Below are 19,416 nucleotides of genomic sequence, written 5' to 3'. Positions count from 1 at the left end.
ATTCCAGTGGGGAGCAATGGAGCGATCACTAGTATTACTTAAAAAAAAAGGATGCCCGATATTAAAATTACACTTTTTCATTATCTTTTGTGTAAAGCAAATGTATTAGACCAGCTGCAAAGCAAGATAAATTTGTAGTAAAGACTGTTTCAGAGGTTAGTGAAATACTTTCCCCCACACCATCATAAAATCCAGATGAAAAGGAGAATACTTGAACAGCTGCAAATCTCAAAGCAGCAAGCAATTTGGAGGTCAACGCTATTAATATTTACACTAGAAGAAAGCAGCCTCTCCTTCCAGATATTTGAAAGAATCAACTCCATCCAAGGGATAAATTCTGTCCATTTTCACTAAATTAAGTGCCAGCTTCTGCTCAAACACAATCATACTTTGCTGAGCCTTCCCCACTAACATAGCTTAGATCCATCTTTAGGGAGGATGACATTAAGATGCATGAACATGACTGTCTCTAGACATTTCAGGATTGTACCTTTTTCCTCATATTTGAAAAGATCTTTGAGAAAGAGAGTCAGGAGGAATATTTCTGTCAGTCCCTAGCAGAGACTGCAGCATCTGCTTTAGCAATAATGGAATCAATATCACAAAGTAAAACCACCTGCTGTTGAACAGGCTTGTGTTGGTGTTTAGATACAAAATCCTGAACTGTGAATAACTTTGCAGAGCATCAAAACTAACTTCTCACTTGTAACTGATTATGTTAAAGGCAGACACTGCTGTCCTTTCCTAAACACCATCTATTCACAGCACAAAGATTACCTGTCATGTATGGCACGCAGTCCACATCTTAATATGATTTTCCTGTAGGAGCTGAGACCAGCAACCAGTTAACTTAGAAAAGTAAACGTTAATATGCATTTAAATTAACACCCTGCTGTAATGACAGCTTACATTTTAATCTCTGCAAATGTATTCTTATCTTAAGGTGGTTAAACTAATGGCAAATACAAATGCAGAACAAGACTGATGACCACTATATCTTTTTTTTTCTACTAAGGTTTAGATATAGCCATAGGAGCAGCCTATTTGCATGCACAGTGTTAACAATACCAAGGGAAGCACCGAGTAAGCTACCACATTCTTCTGGTTCAGTCAAACCTTGTAAATAACTCTGGAAAGGATACAGAAGCCTCACACCAAAAGATCCTATTTTTGGTCTCCATCTCAAACCTTAAGAAATTAGAGGAATAACTCAGTAGATGAAAAAGAGCTTGAAAGCAGCAAGGATTCTGAGCGATCAAAAAAGCTGCAGAGTGTGCTTAGGGCACGACAGATCTTGTTCACCTCGCTCGTACCTCTAGAAAAGTAAAGTGGCTTTTTTATTTGTACAGAAAATATAGACTGTGAGTAAAAAGGTGCTGTGGTGTGGATTCCTGTTGTGACATAATTTCGAAGTTACACTGGTGAGATTGGACTGTTCTACTTCAATGATTACTACTTTGCCAATAGGCTTTCCTTTTCTTCCTTATCTCTAAAATCCTTTTAAAGATTTTCACTCCTAAGATATGTTGCCCTAGCCTCAAAAGTATTTCAGACATGTCCAGGCACTTCCCCTGTTGAACTAAGTATATTCTAATACAATTTCAGAATAATGAAGGGCAAATCTTTAAAATTCATTTAACAAAGTCATTCCAGTATTTTTTCATTTAGAATAGGCCTTTCCTTGAAAATATTTAAATAAGCTCTAATGAATTTGAAATTAGGAACTTGCAACACAGCTTGAAGTCATAAAGATGTTTAGTTTGGTTTTTTTTTTTAAAAAGAGCTTTTCTCAGGCAGAGTAATTTGAAGCCAGTGCAAACGTACCGCCATTTCACACTACAGAGTATTACAAAGATTCATCAATAGCTATATCAATAGCTCTTTTGAAAAGAAATCAACTCAATTTTTTCCTTATAATTAAGTAAAACTCACATGATACTAAGTTTTCTTAACGCATTAGATACCACTCTGAAAAACTGTTTTTTTTCTAAATACCTGTACAGGTATTTATACAAGTATTAAACAGTTAAAAACATTGTTAAGAAGAGACTTCATTCCTATTTGTAAGTTCCATATACTTTTCTTCAGTTGGCTGAAAGACTTGGCTTTTGTAGGATTATCTCAAAAATATTCTGAGAATATATAGGCAGAAGGATTAAAAAAAAGTTTTTCTACAAGTGTTCTATAAGCTTGGAAAACTTGCAGGCACAAAGAGAAAAAAGTAAAAAAAAAAACCAAACAAAACATCCTGCAGGTAATTGTACTATTGTACTCCTTTAAGTAAGGTGTAAAGCACACATGATACCCAACGAAAAGTTTCTGATCTTGTTTCTGCCTTACTTGTTCTCCACATTTGCCATTTGAAGAGGCAGTCAAGTGTCCTACCTCATGAAGTCTTTACAGAAACCTCCTTTTCCTTCTTACCAAATTGTCTTCAATATAAAACCCACCAACGCTAGTCCTCCTCCTGGAGACAGTTAACATGGAAATACAGACTTGCTAAATTGTTGTGGTTTTTTGAGGAACAGGCCTTGGTATTAACACCTCACATGTGACTGTACTTTTTCACACAATTTGGATTGTACCATAGTCAGAGGAGGGACAATGGGAAAACATATAGATGAAGTTCAAAGCTTTTTCCAGCTTAGCAACAAAGGAAGCTTTGTTTGTTTGCTTTTAATATAAATCACGTTTAGGTGGGCAGTTACTAAACCTAGAATTCTTGTCCATATCCCAACTAAACCTTCTCAATAATATTTTAAGTGCAGGTCTGGTTCTGTCTTTACCTCCACACAGTCAAACTTTTCATTAACTTTAGACGTGTATTCGATGCGGAAGAGCGTTGACAGGTTACCAGCAATATAGTACAAGAGGATCTTCAGTCCCTTGTAGCCAAAGGCAACTTCGCTGAGGAAGGAGAAAAGAGCAGTCAGGAACTCTATACAAGTTTCACAGCAAAACATTCACATCACAAAGCTTTCATGTAATAAGCTTTGAAGTTCACATCATCTCTCCCAGTGACGTATACTAAGCTTCCTAATAGGAAAAGGGAATCAAACTGGATGTGCACTATCTAGACAGAGATAATGCCTTACACTATTTCTACTAGTTATTTTGCTCCACTAGTGGAGAAATAGAACATGTTCCTGAACTCAGTGAGGCAGTGTCTCTGCACTTACTGTGACAGCTCAAAAAAGAACACCTGAAATAGCTAATACTGCATTTGTGCTTCTCAGTATCTTAACTCATTAACTAAATTCATTAACTAAATTAACTAAACTCATTAACGTTTATCTTAATGGATCAATAGCATCTATTAAAATTAACTTTGCAGTGCAGTATTATATTTTGGAATACGCTACTGCAATTTATTCTGTATAAGATAGAGATAGATAACGAGTCATAGCAATAAGTGTCATCGTGGTAGACAGTTTCTGTATAGTTATCCAATCGAACTAGAACTGAGTAAATGCAAAAAAAAAAGGTATGGAATGCAAAAGCCTTTTTTACACTTTGAAAATATGAGTTGCCAGAACATAAACACTATACCGTTGTGAAATATAGAGAATTTCTTCTCAGGCAAAAAACTGAACTGCAGAAAATGGTAACGTTCACAAAGAAACAGGATCCTTTTTTGTTATTTTAATGCATAGTTAATTTTTTTTTTACTGAGATTCTTCTTCTACAATAGCACATTTATAATTTAAAATTTGAAATATAAGTGCCAAACAAGAATTTGCTTGTTAATTATACTGACAGATTGGAGAGTTCTCCCATTACTAGAAGTATAATTATTGTCAATGATAGTTGCAGTAGGTGTATAATACTGTAACTAATATATATAACTAATTTCATTACAATTAATATTCATATTAATGTTCATCCTACTTGGAGTACTTCAAATGCTTTTTAAAGGAATTTGAAGTTAAGATACTTAACTACTTCAAGAAGTCCACAGATGTGCACGTGGATTCTCCTTTGTGTTTTGGGGTTGGTGGTTTGTTTTTGTTTGGTTGTTTTTTTTAAACTATGGCTAGATTGAGTATCACTCAACTGAAAATATTAAACAACACTTTAGCACTAGGCACAGAGCAGCTAAACTTCCCTACAATATTAATGAATGTCAGCATACTTGAAATAAAAAGAAACAATGCTTTTCTATATTTTCCTGTATCACCTGCACGTCTAACTGATTACAAGTGTACATACTAGAGAAAATAAACCCCTAAATTCAATATAGTTTACATTCAATGTTCTAGAACACCCAACGGTACAAGTTTAAGTTAACACTTGACTTCTACATTTTATTCAATAAAAACCCCATGTAGAAGTGAAAAATAAATTGACACACTGTTGCTAGATACTGGTTTTTGTTACACCTTATTGTGGAAGTTATTAGCAAGAATTGATAATCCTTTCTTAATCTCAAAAAGATGCCATGAACACAACACCCACTTAAAGAAGTAATTCTGACAGCAAAATCAGGTATTTCATTCTCTGCTAATCTACCTTAAAAATAGCATATAAAATGACTACAGATTCAAACACTATGAGCTAGGCACCAAAGCCACTGTTCAACTATACAGTCATAAAATTGAAGTATTCCTGTGTCATTTAAAATAGCTTGCTATAGCAGGATTTCTTGTTTCCTAATAATTTGGAAGCAACTTTCCCCTTCTGGGCCTATTAATTTAACTCTGGATAGTTTAACTTACTCATCTCCAAACACTTGATGGCTATACTCTGGATTAAACGTTGTGTTCTCATCCTCCAAATCCTCAGGAAAGCGAACTAAGAAGAAGAGAAAAAAAAAAAGGAAAAGAGCATGAGCAAGTCATCAGTTTGTTTATCCACAGATGCCTTGCTAGATGTTCATGCATTCTTCCCCTACGGAGTCAGACAACTTCAATTATGAACCTAACTATGTTAGGCTGGCATACGAATGCAACTGTACAAGACATCTTGTACAATTTAGATGCCTGTTATTTGATCTGAGGAAATCAAATCATTAAGCAGAATAAAACTGAGAAATTGACACAGATGTATACATATATATATTTTATTTATATATATCTATCTCCTGAATGTTACTGCCTTTAACTTCCTCTTGAACATTGAGGACACTGCCCAGCTGGATATTCCCACAGTAAGCCAGACCGATCATCTAATCAATGTTGCATTCTCATTCTGCCATCCTCCTACATGCAGGTGAGAACACTGTAGGGGGTTTTCCTGCAGTGATGAATGGAAAGAAATGTTTACATGCATTTATGTTCACATCAAAGTTTCAGAGAATCAGCACAGATGCATACAAAACAGCTGCACCAATACTATACCAGTACTTGTACGAATGTTACCAAAATAATTAGTGATTTCTGTTTTTCTGAATCATTACTTTTCCTTAAAGCCTAGTATTAAACGAGGTCTTTTCTGGTAATGTAAAAACAGTCAGTATAATGGCATCTACCCAGACTCAGTAACTTACTGAACAAGCATTTTATTCATGCTTATGAAGTTACAACAGTTGCTCCACAGTACTTGTAACAGGAGTTCTTTCATCATAAAAGATATGATTTATGATTAGTGGATGAAATTAGAGATTAAAGTAGGATTTTATGGGAACAATTTTAGAAGACTGAGAAACTCGATCCCCAAATATCCTCTGTGTATTTGCAGTTTAAGAAATTACCTAAAATCGGAAGGGATACAACTCTTATCTTAGGCATTAAAGTGATAGTTCAGCTACATTAACAAGGCACAGGTAGCTTGAGATGAGTTACACGTTTTTGATGTTGAATGAGTTAATATTGCATTAGCATGCAATGTTGCAGGAGTTAATATTGCTATTAAAGCATTTTTTTTAGAGCATGTTGAATATTGACCTACAGCTTCATTGTGGCTTTACTTCAGTAAAAGCAGAGGTGAAGAAAAAAAGTTTTTTCTCATAATAATAGCAAGGAATTATTAAAAGAGAAAAATGAAAATGAGGAGTGTTCCAGTGACAAGATAAAATTTTGATCTTCTCAAAAGCAAAAGAGAATGGTTGCTCTTATCCTCTCAGGTTTAATTCTGAGCAACAGATTTGAGGCCAAGTAGCAGTGTTAAAAAAACCAACCAAAGAGCAACTCTGAACTGTCACCATGGAAGAAGTCAGGACCCTGAACAGGATAGTATGACTGATTTTTTTTTTTTAATGGTACCACTTCGTAGCTTCTCATCTTTTCTCTTAGTATAATTCATATGTAGAACATCTACACTCTCCGAAAGAAAAAAGGAAGCGAAAAATATTAGCTGAGATGGGCAATGGGTAACTTAATTAAAAATCCTCTAGCAGTCTCCCTGAAACCTGATGTAGTAGCTGCTCAGATTGCTAGACAAAATTCACCCCGATGTCATTATCTCACACTCTTTCCTTTGGTTTTCAAAATGTAGAAGAGAAAAAAAATAAGTGTTAGATCTAGTCATAAAACCATTATCTGAAATAATGTTTAAGAGGAAGAGAAATACCTCACAATTACAGTGGCTTAAAGACTTAAGCATTTTGATTATAACGATGTCTTGGCTCACAAGCTGAAGGTGATTGTGTATTACACCATATGGAGCATATCGCTAGTAGTAGTTCTGAAAAAGTACATAACAGGTTCATTACTTTTGTTTTCTTAAAAATCTAGTATATTTGTACTAGTCAAGGGAACAAACTGCTGAAGGGCTAAGAAAGACTAAAAGTTAGACAGGTACATGCTATCCCTCAAATTATTACTGCTGCACATAAGTTTGAGATATAAGCAAGTTCAGTAATTCTGTCTGTATTCTGGGTGTCCTAGTAAGCAAATTAGCTATAGAGAGCAATAAACAATTCTCAAAAGAGTGAATTTTTTTTCCTATTCAGATTTTAAACAATTTTCATTAAAAATGTATCGTGTAATTGAGATGTTGCAAAGGGAAGGGCAGCAAAAAACCCAACAACGCTTTTCAGTCCTCTTCCTTGCTTTTACCTTTATTCCCCTCATGAAAAGAAGGAAAGATGTTTAAAAATATATAATTAGATATCTGTAACCCTAAAGAAGCGAGTTCTATTGCTATGGTGACCATAAAGAAGACACATACTTAGGACTGCACCACGGCATAAAGACTAGAGAAGAAAAGTGAAACTAAAAGAACATAATGAATACTTCAAGAAAATAAGATGTAATTCCAATACATTCTGGTAACATGCTAATAAATTGCTGATGACATTATTAACAGAGATAGGACTGAATTTCTACAGCTGTACTTTAATTGCAGACTCTATATCCCTATTCTTGTGTTTGTGTATTTACGTTAATAAGTACATATTAAAACCTGCGTGGATTTAAACAGAAGGAAGTTTTTTAAGAAGGTACTAAAATATTCCAGTATCAAATGTACAATATTTAAGAAGTGACATTACCTAGTTTCAGCTGAATCGCTTCATTTGTATTACACTTGTATTCAGCCAGCTTCTTCTCCATAGCAGTAAGTCCTGAAAAATAATTTTTTTAAGCGTTAAGAGATGTACAATCTATGCCTCACTATTATTCAAGTAACGTATGTAGAAAGAGGTTCTCAAAACCAGAAGAGACACACAACATAAATCCACCCAAAATACTGAATAAGTAGGTTAAAAAAGCTACAGTATGCTACAATGCATGAAAGGAATAGAGATTTATCTCAAACGCTTTTCTAGAACTAGAAAAACAGACGACAAGTATCTATCTTTTTAGCTACTGAGAATGAAGGGCATTACAATAAAAATATTTAAGTGTCCTAAATTATAACCAATAAAATATATTTGAAAGCTCCATGTAAAAATTAAGACTTCAGCCTAACAGATGTTTTCATTTATAGAAGGTGTTAAGTAACATGTTTCAGGGCATTTCAAGCATTTGCATTAAGTCATTTTCATAAACAGGTGTTCACAAACTACAGTGGCATGTACACCACCAGCAATTACCTAGCTACCACTTCTCTTCCAGAGCGGATGCAGAAGGAAATAACAAACAAATTGCATCTACTCTTGTTTTTCAAAGCATAACACAGCACAGAAGATGTATCACTTATCATGGCATTTTTCAAATGCTTTACCAATCCAACCTCTCCTTCATTCCAGAAACCTCATCAGAAAGTTCTTCCTCTAACTTCAGATAGTAAGCTTTAAGTGAAAACAAATTCAGGTTTTTGATTCCCGCCACAAACACCGAACCAGCGGGCACGGAAGGTCACCCTGCTTTACCACTACTAAGCGTGGGGACCGTGAACCCGACGCTGCCTGCCTTCCAAGCAGCACCTCCACACCAACCGAGGGGTGGAAAATCAGCCGCGCTCCCCACCCGCACCCGATTCCCCGGTCGCCCGAGCTCACCGCGGTCAGCCCTCCCCAACACCTCCCGCCCGCCACGGCCACCCCGAGCTCACGCTCCGCTTCCTTGCCCCACGTCCGGCCACGCGGCGCCAGGGCCCTGCCAGCACTTGCATGAGCCCAGCAGAGGGGGAACAGTGTCGGTCGCCCCCGGGCCCCTCAGGGGGAGGCACCGCCAGCGCCCAGACCTGTTCTCCCAAGTGACCAGGCCACCACCACCTCCGCCTCCTCCTCCGCAGTGAGGGTGGGCCCTGTCAGCCCTCGGGGCGCAGGCGGGCGGCGCAAAGCAGAGCAGGCCCGGAGACTCACCCGCCATTTCCGAAGAGCGGCGGCGGCCGAGTCAGCCGGGCAGAACGAATCAGCCCGCGCGCCCACTCACCGGAAATGAACGCACAGATCCACACAAACTTCCGCTTCCGCCCGCCGAAACGCGGCAGGGAGCCAATAGCTGGGCTGCGCGAGGCGCCTGAGCCCGCGCGCATGCCCGGGGCGGCAGCCTTTCAGCAGAGCCGCCGCGCGACGGCTCGTTTGCATAGCCCCGCCCACGGCCGCCCGGGCTGAGAGGCGCATGCGGAGTGTCCGCCCGCCGCCGCCGCCTCGCGCCTGGCCCGGCCCGGCAGCGCGGGCACGGGCGGCCGTGAGGGGCGGCGGGTCCGGGCCCGGCGGAACGGTAACCCTTCGTGAAGAGGCCTCAAACACAACCTCCTCCCGTCGCGCTCTGCAGCGGGCAGAGCGACCGTTCTTATTTCCGCCCTTTCTCCATATGCAGGCCTCGTGGCTCTCTGTGCCACCTTTAAACGCTTCAGCTGAGGGGGAAAAAGTAGACTTTCACTAGCAAAAAAAAAAATCAACCCATGTGCTGAACTACTTGTTGCCGCCGCTGCTGGAACGACCGTGGACGTGTCTGCAGTTTTAAGTGGGTTTTTCTGATGCGCAGTTCCTCTGCAATAAGTACGTACATACGGACTTCCTGAAGGAGGCGGTTTAGCGGTCAAATACCCCTGAGGCAGATTTTATGGCGAAACTTTCTGCCGTCAGCCGGCGCATCGGCACGCGCAGTGTGTGAACTCCCAGGTTACCTCCAGGAAGTTTTTATTGACCCGTGACCAAAATAAAGTTCTGCTTCCTAGTTGTTGGTTTTTTGGTTGTTGTAAGCTTGCCAGAGGTGAGTCATTGTTTCACGACTACCATTTTAAGCTGCCAATTGTTATATTGCAGTTTTATGTCTGTTATCTGAGGTACGACAGAACCGAGTCCTTGTATTTTCCAGTGACATGTAACAAAAGAGATTTTGTTGGGCCCTCGAAATAGTAGAGCAAGACAAAACATGCATTATTACTTCATCCAGGTTTTATAAGCGCTTCCCGTGATTGAACTGTCCAGACAAAGTATAAATTCCGCCTTTCATGAGGCTGTGGCCCGCATAGTTTTCATGGTGAGGTCCGAAGCCCGTCAGCGCGCTCTACTGCTAACGCACTACGGGAGCCTGTCACAACCTACTGAATTACAGCCAGAACTGACTACTTTGTGCCTCCTCCTTTGAAACATGGGGCCGCTTCGCTGCCAGAATTCGGGTCCACAGCTTCAGCGAGCTTCAGCGCTCGGTTGCGGCAGCGACAGCATCGCTGACCCTCCCGGGATCGGCTGCAGTCGCTAAGCCAGAAATGAGTTTTTAAGCCAGAAATTAGTTTCAGCCGCATTTTCACCAAGTTCAGCTTTGCGCTACCGCGGCGCTGCCAGCCTCCCCCCGCGCCGCGCTGCCGGTGCCCGTGCCGGGGCGGGTGCCCCGCCGTCCCAACGGGGCCGATGCGGGGGCAGCGACATCGCTCCTGCCCCGGGCGCCGGCCGGTACCGGCGGGCTCCGCTGTGCTCCCCTCGTCCCCGGCGGCCGCTGAGGGGAGCCCGCCGCGGGGAGCGGCGCGAGCGGAGCCGGGCCGGGCCGGGCGGGGCAGGGCAGGGCGCTCATTACCACAGCGCTGCGCTGAGGCGGCGGCTGTTGCGGCGGCGCGGCGGGTGGGTAGCGGCGGGCGGCTCCTCCTCCTTCTCGCCGGGCGCAGCATGGCGGTCAAGGTGACTCTACCCCTCCATCGCTTGTGGCAGGAGGAAGAACGGGGGGATTCCCCCGCCTGCCCGGGGTGGAGGCGGGCGGCGGGAGGAGGCAGCCGCTGCTGCGGAAGCCCCGCGGGGGGCTGTGGGGAAGCCGCCGGCGCTGTGTTGGGGGGGTAGTGATGGCGGGGCGGCCCCGGGGAAGGGGCAGCCTCCGCCCTCTGAGGTGAGGCGGCGGGGGCGCGGGCTCAGGGCGGGCTGGGGGCCGTTGCCCGGTGGCGGTGGCGGCCGGGCCCGGCGGGCGGTGGCTGGTGTCGCGGAGGACCGGGGCGCCCCGCGGGTCTCCCCGGCGGGCCGGAGCCTGACAGCTGTCACCGGCGCTGAGCCCTGTGGAGTCCCGCGGGGAGCACCGAGGGCTCCTGGTCGAGACTCGCCCTGTGGGGTCGATAAGGGACCGGGCATCGCCGACCTTATCAGCGCAGGCGGCGGTTCTTATCTCCTCCCTGGCAGTAGCCCGGCTAGCGAGGCGCTAACTTGTGTGTGTTTACAGGTGCAATCAACCAAAAGAGCGGATCCTGCTGAACTACGAAATATTTTTTTGCAGGTAAAGAGATCTGTCTAACGTTGTTTGGCTGACAAACGCTTATTTTTGCCCTTGCGTCAGTTCGCCATGGGACCGTACGCGCGTCGTGCTGGTGGGACACTTGAAAGTTCACTTTGCGGGCACAGTGTGTTGAAAAGGGCCTTCAAGGGTTAGGGAGAAACTGCTTCTGACACAAATGGTGATTAACCATTTCTGAATGATAACCTTAAATAATTTTCAGGGGTACTTTCTAATTTCCTATAAAACAGATAATTATAACCGCAACTAAGTACTGCTGTTTTTAAAATCATTTCTGCAAGATTCTGAAAGTTCTTCTTCCATGGCTGTATATTTTGGCTTTGGAGTTTATATGTGTTCCTCCTACAAATGAATGGACAACTGGCAACATTTTTAGAACTTAAAATTGATTTCTTAAGACTGATGTATTTCATAATATTGTCCCTTGCAGGGCCTTAGAATTAACATACAAATAACAGCATGAAGCTTTCTCCACTCCCCTTATTTACAGTGAAGCACGATCTGAAAGGAAAATCCAATCGATCCTAAAACTTTGATAAAAACGTTTGATTCAGGCAGGTGGAATAAGAAGAACAATGTTTTAAGTCCATAGTTGGGCCATTGATATTTCCAAAATCACTAAAATATATTTTTTCTTTTCCCTTTATGTTGAGTATTACACAGTGCATTCAAGAAGCTTTCCTCTATGAAAAAGGAAAAAAAAAAGTATTAAAGCTTTTTCATAAATAATATAAATAATACAATCTATTATTTCATCTTTCACATGTGTCTTTTGGTCCTAGCGTATTATGTAATGGTTTCCACATAAGATACCTTTTTGCCTGAGAGAAACCATAATTTTGGCAGATTTTTGCTTTGGCCTGTTGGATTACACTGGTAACGTTGCTGGAGTGCTAAAACTTAGAACGCTGGAATCAACCAGTGAAAGCCCAACATTTAGTTTCTGGTAAAAAATCTTCCATCACAGGTTCATTTATGGTTGACGTGACATTTAGCTTTTGTAGGTAAGGAATACGGTAGAGTATGTTAATAAAAAAAGCAACGTGAAAATTTAAAGTATATATAAATGCAGTACAAAAATCTGTGGTTCTATAACATCACACAGCTCTTTTTGCAACTTTTGCATGTTTGAGTGCAAAAAAGTGAAATGTGGTGTCAAAATACTCTGTTCATGTTGGAAATGTGGACTTTTTAGGATTGTTGACTTCCAGTCAGTAGGAGTGCTTTTTTCTGGAAATAACTGAATTATTTGAAGTCCTTGATTTTGGTCATACAGGGAAAAATGGAGAGGAAGAACATTGTACCACTGAATCTTTAAATTGCCTCTCTGACAATACATGTTTTACTGACCTAAAAAGCAGACAGTCTGGTTTTAAAACAGCTTTTTGGTCTTCTCTATGTCTGTCTTGTAATCTTCAAAGAAACATGCAAATTAAGTTGTAGATTGTTTTGTGCTCTGGGGAATGAAAAATACAAAAGCTCTCCTGTCTTCTCTTGAGTATTTGAGATTTGCAGTAAAAAGATAAACAACACAGACACTTCTGGCATAGGAAGAGAGTTTATATTTCTTTTGGATGATATTTGATTATAATTTGGTTTGAAATTGTGCTTTTTGTTTGATAGATAGGAAGCAAGCTTAGTTGCAGACTTTAAAAAAATCTAAAGAGAACCCACTCTTTCGAAGACTTAAGTTGTAGAGGGCCTTGTTATGAGATATTGCTAGTCAGGGGTCAGATATGTCATGCTCTTTGCTGAGGGTGCTGGCCTGTTCTGTGAGCTGCAGCTAAAGGGCATACATTCCTTCCTAAATTTGGCTTCCCTTGGAAATGGGCCCAAGGGAAGATGTGAGCTCTAGGCCTCTTCGTCATCCACCTTATTCATAGAGAGTGTACTTAAATTTCCTTCTGTATCCTCTAAAGTGATATGTGTCCTCTGTCCATCCAGTTAAAGTTGTATCTTAAGGGATGCTTCATATACACCTTTCTCTTAGACTTTCTGAAGCTTGCTATATGTTTATTTTTATTATTTTAAAGAGTTAAAAATCTTAAGTTTGACTTCTATTAAAAAAACATGCTATTATATCAATGTAATCCTGTAACTATGAAATGCAGGCATTGAAATTCCATATTTATGCACTATCAAATAAGTTACCTCTCAGTTGTTTGCTAACCACTGATTTCAGTAACAACTGTAAAGAACACAATAGAAATTCACTGAAGGATAAAAGAGTTATGTAGAACAGCAGTTACCAGATTTCTTAGTGAGACTTCATTCTTTATTCTTAGGCAAGACACAGTCAGCCCTTGGGGAATATGGTTGAATTATTCCCTGCCTGCTGAATGGGAGTGGAACCTGTCCAGCAAGGTGGAGAAAGAGACAAAAACAAATTCCCAATTTTAATACAGGAAACTCCGCCCTCCCTCCCTCCCCTTAAAAATGTCTCGAATCTCTTGCTGATAGCTTAGCTTAAAAAAAATAAAAAATAAAACGTTAAGAGCACCCAGGTCTCTTTTGTTTTGGAACTTATTTCTCCCCTGCCCAGATAAAATAATTGGGATAGAGAAACCCTTTGAATTGAAAACTATCTTTTTCAAAGAAAGCACTATTTCTGAAAGTCTGGCGATACCTAGCACTATATTGTATGAACAGTGTAGGGTTTTTGTGTGTTCGTGCTGTGTGATGATGTTTAAAAAGAAGTCTCATGCAAATTCATCAAGTGCTTACCTGAGACAGCCTATAAATGTATAGTGAGAATTTTGTGTTATAAAGTAATATAATTCAAGACTGAGGAAAATACAGATTTGATTGATGTGTTATGTTTTATATGCAAATTAAGATATAATTTACAATTGCCTATTTTGTGCTAAAAGATTCCAGACTTAAGTCGTATGGTGAAAAGGTTACTTGAGGACATGCCGAAAGGGAATAGCCTAGCTGCTTTGTCAGGCCTTAATTTATTGGCCCACTGCCAGACTCTTTCAAAATACCATGACCTTCTCATATGGAGCAAAATGTATCTGTCAGTTAATTATTTTTGTCTCAAAAAAATTTTAACAAAACTTCCCCCCCACAGTTTTTATTGTGAAACAATTCACTGTTTGTAATAAACTCAGATAAACAGGTGTCTGAAGAGAAAAGAAGATTATGGTGTTTAGATTTTGACTGTCTTTGATATGCACTCTACCGTCATACAGTTGAATTCTGTTATTCCTGAAGATATGCTCCATACTCTGCATGTTTGATGGTCCTTCATACATAAAACTTGCCTTGGATTGCATGTCTTGCAGAAGAATTTTGCTTCATAATGCATTTTTTTAGTCACTTGTGTATACGACTGAGAAGAGAACCTTCTGAGTTGGCTCAGTGAAGCCATGGTTTCATTATATAGTCATCTCGGCAGCAGTGCTGAGTTAAAGGATTCCTGTCCACTGCTTTGTGTTCTTATTTTTGTGGAAATCATTGATTTTAATTCTGGGTTAGTTCAACAATCTGATTTACAGTGCAGACTTGCAAGCGGCTGTCATCATAGCTGTAGGGTGGAAGAGGGAGAGATGATGAGGTGATGTGAGTGGCTGGTATTGTGGAAGAGGTACAGGAAATGCTTAAGCAGGCACTGATGCTGATGCAAGCTCCTTTACACTGAAATACTGCCCTGACTGAATCGGTTGGGTTGCGTACAGCTGAAACAAGCATGAGACATGTGAATGATCCCACTTATCGTCATGGAGTGTTACACCTTAACAGGTATTGTGGGTAGGTCTTATTGTTAATATTCTAATTCCCTGGTAGAGTAAGAGCCCCTTTTGTTACTCTTCCACATAAAGCTGTATCAGCTGAATCAAGATACCGCAGTACATGGTGGAAAAGTTACAAATTACAGATAAGGCCATTAGTTGAATTTTGAATTCACTGGCATAGATGTTGCAGTGTAGGTCTTGGGTGGCTTGCCATTTCTTTTTCTGCAGAGAATACTTACGTAGTCATCTTTTAACGACTAGAACCTAGAAAGGTGAATTACATTTTTACACATGAATTAAAAATCACTACTTTTATTTCAAATCCAAATTCTGATTAAACAGCTGTGTAGTTTTATAACTTCACTTTCTCAGAACGAACACGGTTATATGTGTGCATAGGAAGGTCTGCATCTAAGTCATTGTGTGTACAATAGAGAGTGAACAGAAGAGATGGATTTTAAACTACTAAATAAGCTTGCCTACAGGTTTTGTGAGCAAAAATGCTGAGAAACGAACTCAGTCATCAAACTGGATTGGGTCACAGTAGCTTAGGGAAGTAGACATCTTTTGTGAGCTACTTTCCTGTGTTGCAGGATGCAAATATAGCTTAATTTTGAAATCTGAAAACTTAGGTTTAATTTATAAGATTACTGTCATATCGTAAATAAACTACAAGAATTTTTTCCTGCAACTATACCGCCATCTTGAAACAAGATTTGAGGGATATGAACTTCCATTATATATTTATATATTTTTATGTGTGTGTGTATATATATATATGAACTTCCTTTTATTCATCACTTGCAATGCTTTCTACTCCTGCCTTAAGAATGGCATTACCCAGTGTAACTGGACAGCTGAGGGCATAGAATTTACTTCATGCTAAAATCTTCAGTTTTAATTTAAAATTGACCCATAGATAAGAACCAGTGATTAATGATATGAAACAGAAAAGTAATCAGTAGGAATACTGATACAGACATATGGCAGTTGTTTTGGTGTACAAGTAATAAAGGTGTACTTGGTTATTTTATTTTTAGTTTTATTAATATTTAAATTGTATAATTCTGAAATTTGCCTGTGGTTTTTACTTGAAAATGTATTGTTAATAAAATTAAAACTCAAACCATTTTAATTGACCCAAATTCTTTTTTCTGTGTGTCAATTTTCACTTAAATGGAAAATGCCAAACTCAGTTTCAGGATAAAAATTAATCTGAAAAGTTATCTCTCACAAAAAGAGAAGAGAAACAATATATATTTTCCAAGCTAACTATAAGAATGATCAGGAACAATTATTCAGAAGGTATCTGCTACTAGAAATTGTACGAAAATTTACGTGCTGTATTTTCACAGTCTACCTGCAAATGGAGGGCTACAGCGTGGCTGTAATTCTTACAAATGTATGCAATTACCTGACAGTTTCTGAAAATACGTAATTGTCTTTATTAGAAGATATTGGTTATTATGTGAACACATCTATTCTACAGGGATAATCGGATTGTTGCAGTATGCAACTAGTAGAGTAACACGATTAGTTTAATCAAGCCCTTTAGTTTCAGAGCAGTTCTGTGCAGACGGTTGTGCACCGTTTTAAGTGATGTTCAGTAAAGATACTGGTTTGGTAATCGCTGATAATTAGCATCTAAATTGATTCATTTTTGTTTGTGTGGTTTTGCTTTTTATTTTCACTCTAGTATGCCAGTGTTGAGAAAGATGGCGAGCATTACATGACCCCAGAAGATTTTGTGCAAAAATACCTAGGACTTTATACAGATCCGCGTTACAATCCTAAAACAGTGCAGCTGTTGGCTGGAGTGGCAGATCAAACGAAGGATGGGTGAGAATTTTGCTTTCCATTAGAAGCTTGTAATACATGGGTAAATGCATGAGTGAATGAGTTTGATTATTTCATCTTCTAAAATACATTATTGATTTTATTACACTTCAGGCTTCTTTAGATGATAAGTTTTTTCTCAAGTACAATAGGCTATAAATTTGTGGAAATTGGGAAAAAATACAGTGTTAAACAATGAAGTGGATGCATTTTTTAAAACCAAGATTTGTTTTAATGGAGTTTTAACAATTACTACAAATGCAGAGGAAGTTGAACTGCAAATAAGTTTAATGTAGTGTGATTGCCTTGGAAAAGTTCTTTTCTGTATACTTCCGTCCATGATTAGATATGACATAAGAGTTTTTAGTACCTGTAATGAAACATGGAAATATGGAAAAGCTTTCTTACTTCTGTAGTGTGCAATTCCAATGAAACCATTTAGGAGTTTTTTTGAAGTGCTGTCTATTAGGAGAGAGAGACACTAACGATTCTATGAAGGAAGAAGGTGTTTGCGTAATCAAAATAAGGTCACACCACATAAAGCTTTTCCAACTCTGTGATATTATTTGCTTTTAGACAGTTCTCTGAAACTAATTTATAACATGTCCACTCCACTGAGGTGGTACCCTCTAACGCACTCTTCTTCAAATAAGCCTTTTCTCTTGCTTTATGTAGGCTTCTAGCTTTGGCCTTGTATTGTAGTAAGAGCATGGACATTGTTAAAGTAAAGTGAAAAGGTTAAGATGGACCAGAGAAGAGGTCAAGAATGTAAAAGGGAGTGGGTATTTTATAGAGAAGAGAGAAAGTTGCTGTTAAAATAATATACGATACATTTGTAAATACATAGATGTAGCTTAAATTTGAAAGCCCCTTGACTTCCTTTCATTTGTGGGTCTAAATCTGACCTTTGCCATCACTTAAATGTTTTTATTTTCCTTTGTTATGCTTTAGACTATTTTATTAGTTTGCATAGTATCCTGAGCAGCTTGCACAATATCTGTGCTTTACAAATAAAATTGTATATGCTATATACATTTTACGCTAAACAACAAATGTAGGATCTCCTGTTTAATGTAATGTTACATGATTTTTTTTATTTTATAAAGCTGCAGCATTTTTATAATACATTTGATATATACGTACATTTGATAAATCCAAATAACCTGTCTTGTTTGCAATACGTGGCTGCAGTTTGTTGAATTGTTATGGACTGAAAATGCTATTTTGTATGTATCTGTTGAAATAATAGTCTAATTGATGACTAGTAAACCAACATTAAGTATCTTGTTTCTCTGAAAGCTGTCAGTTATCTTTTACAGTATGCATTTCTTCAGGAAATGTCTTATAAAAGGATCTTTCTTACATTAAGAAATCAATAATTTTTTTTTTATTGCTACAACAGAACTTTACATTGAGGCATCACTTTTTTTGTTGCTTTCTCTGTGAATGTAAGTTTGGTTTGGTTTGGTTGGTTTTTTAATATAGGTAATATTTGAAGTGAGGTAATCAAATATGGGTAAGTGTGCTTTATCTACTTCTGTATGGGAACAGTGGGAATAGGAATTACTACCATGCGGTCTGCAATACATAATGTTTGTCTGAATACCTGTTGATACTTGTCTGAAACTTATTTTCCTATGTGTTCTAATCTATATTTATCTCTAATCTGTATTTCATGTGAAGAATTGTTATACCCCCATCATCATCATTGGATTATTTATTTATTTTTACATTCACATTCTTCCTTTTGTGGTAAGCTGTAATATATCAAAACCCAGAGTCTCATAACTATATCATCTGCACAGAGAGTTTAATCTGTAGCATGAGTAATTATTATAATCTTCAACTGAATTCCAGAATGCATTACATCTTTCTAAGGACTTAAAGTTACTTTATGAAGTTTGAGAAACTATCAGTAGTCTTATTCCATACAGACATTTGTAAATTAAATGACAGCCCAAAGTCACATAGCAAGTCATTGAGAAGCTTTGGGTTCTGTATAGAAATTTCATTCCAGTATCTGCTATCATATTCTCTTAGCCTTGCTTGCCCTTCAAATAAAGATGCAAAGTGGGTTTGGTAACTTTTCTTTGTTAATAATTTTTTATTTAATTTAGTTTTAAGTTTGGCACTTTAGACAAAAGCATATTTTGGAACTGGCTGGTTGTAGGCATATGTTTAAAGAAATGTATTTTTACTTTTTCGTGATGGTACTTACTTAACTGTTCCAGAGTGCTATTGTCTTCTCCCATTACTACAGCATAAGACGGGTTTGCTTTAGTGGAACTCTGTAAGGTAGTCCTTAAAGCTGATGAGTCTTCACTTTCAAAGTGTTTCTTCCTCATTGTTATAAATGTGTGTTCTAAGAAATTAATGGGATGAGGTCTAGATTAGAATTTGGCCTAAACTGCCTTGTCTGCTATCTGTGTAATACAACGTGATTTTACTGATGCTGTAGGTAAGCATTCCTGTGTCATCAGGCTGTAGGCACTACTTTTGAAATTAGGATACATGTCCTCTCTGAATATATGTATGAATATATACTTACATATGTGTGCCAAACCCAGCTTCCTAATTACATAAGTCAGTTAATGTTTGCAGGTACTGCAGTTTTAAAATCAAAGATGTTCTTCTCCTTTCAAACCTTCAAAATTTCCCAGTAGTCACTCAGAATTCTTAATTTTCATTGCTCATTTCTGGCTACTCTGCTTATCAGCATATCGTTCTTAACATGTGTTCTTCTTAAGCTAAGTCCTGAAGAAGGATTTGATGTTTCACATAATTGAGAGTCACAACAT

At 39.0% G+C, this 19,416-nt stretch overlaps 2 protein-coding genes across 5 annotated transcripts in view; one reads left to right on the top strand and one right to left on the bottom strand.

Annotated features, from left to right (window-relative positions):
- The window catches only part of HAT1 (histone acetyltransferase 1), a 28,319-nt gene extending 19,089 nt beyond the window's left edge, over positions 1–9,230 (bottom strand). The window contains exons 1-4 of one of the 3 annotated variants that reach the window (XM_063342038.1): positions 8,757–9,230; positions 7,430–7,501; positions 4,716–4,791; positions 2,787–2,907 (exon numbers count right to left, since the gene is read on the bottom strand). In XM_063342038.1, coding sequence (XP_063198108.1) covers positions 2,787–2,907; positions 4,716–4,791; positions 7,430–7,501; positions 8,757–8,859 — 372 coding nt within the window. In that variant the 5' untranslated portion in view covers positions 8,860–9,230. Of the gene's footprint in view, positions 1–2,786; positions 2,908–4,715; positions 4,792–7,429; positions 7,502–8,686 lie in introns of all 3 variants that reach the window. The other 2 variants (XM_063342036.1, XM_063342037.1) reach the window with 2 other exon arrangements.
- Positions 9,231–10,168: 938 nt separating this feature from the next.
- SLC25A12 (solute carrier family 25 member 12) overlaps positions 10,169–19,416 on the top strand; it is a 50,759-nt gene continuing 41,511 nt past the window's right edge. Inside the window, exons 1-3 of one of the 2 annotated variants that reach the window (XM_063342027.1) lie at positions 10,169–10,390; positions 10,974–11,027; positions 16,479–16,621. In XM_063342027.1, coding sequence (XP_063198097.1) covers positions 10,184–10,390; positions 10,974–11,027; positions 16,479–16,621 — 404 coding nt within the window. In that variant the 5' untranslated portion in view covers positions 10,169–10,183. Of the gene's footprint in view, positions 10,448–10,973; positions 11,028–16,478; positions 16,622–19,416 lie in introns of both variants that reach the window. The other variant, XM_063342026.1, reaches the window with a different exon arrangement.

The sequence above is a fragment of the Chroicocephalus ridibundus genome, chromosome 7 (assembly GCF_963924245.1).
Source record: "Chroicocephalus ridibundus chromosome 7, bChrRid1.1, whole genome shotgun sequence".
Classification (NCBI taxonomy): Eukaryota; Metazoa; Chordata; class Aves; order Charadriiformes; family Laridae; genus Chroicocephalus; species Chroicocephalus ridibundus.
Note: the sequence above shows the minus strand (reverse complement) of the source record. Positions and strands in the feature narration are given on the sequence as shown.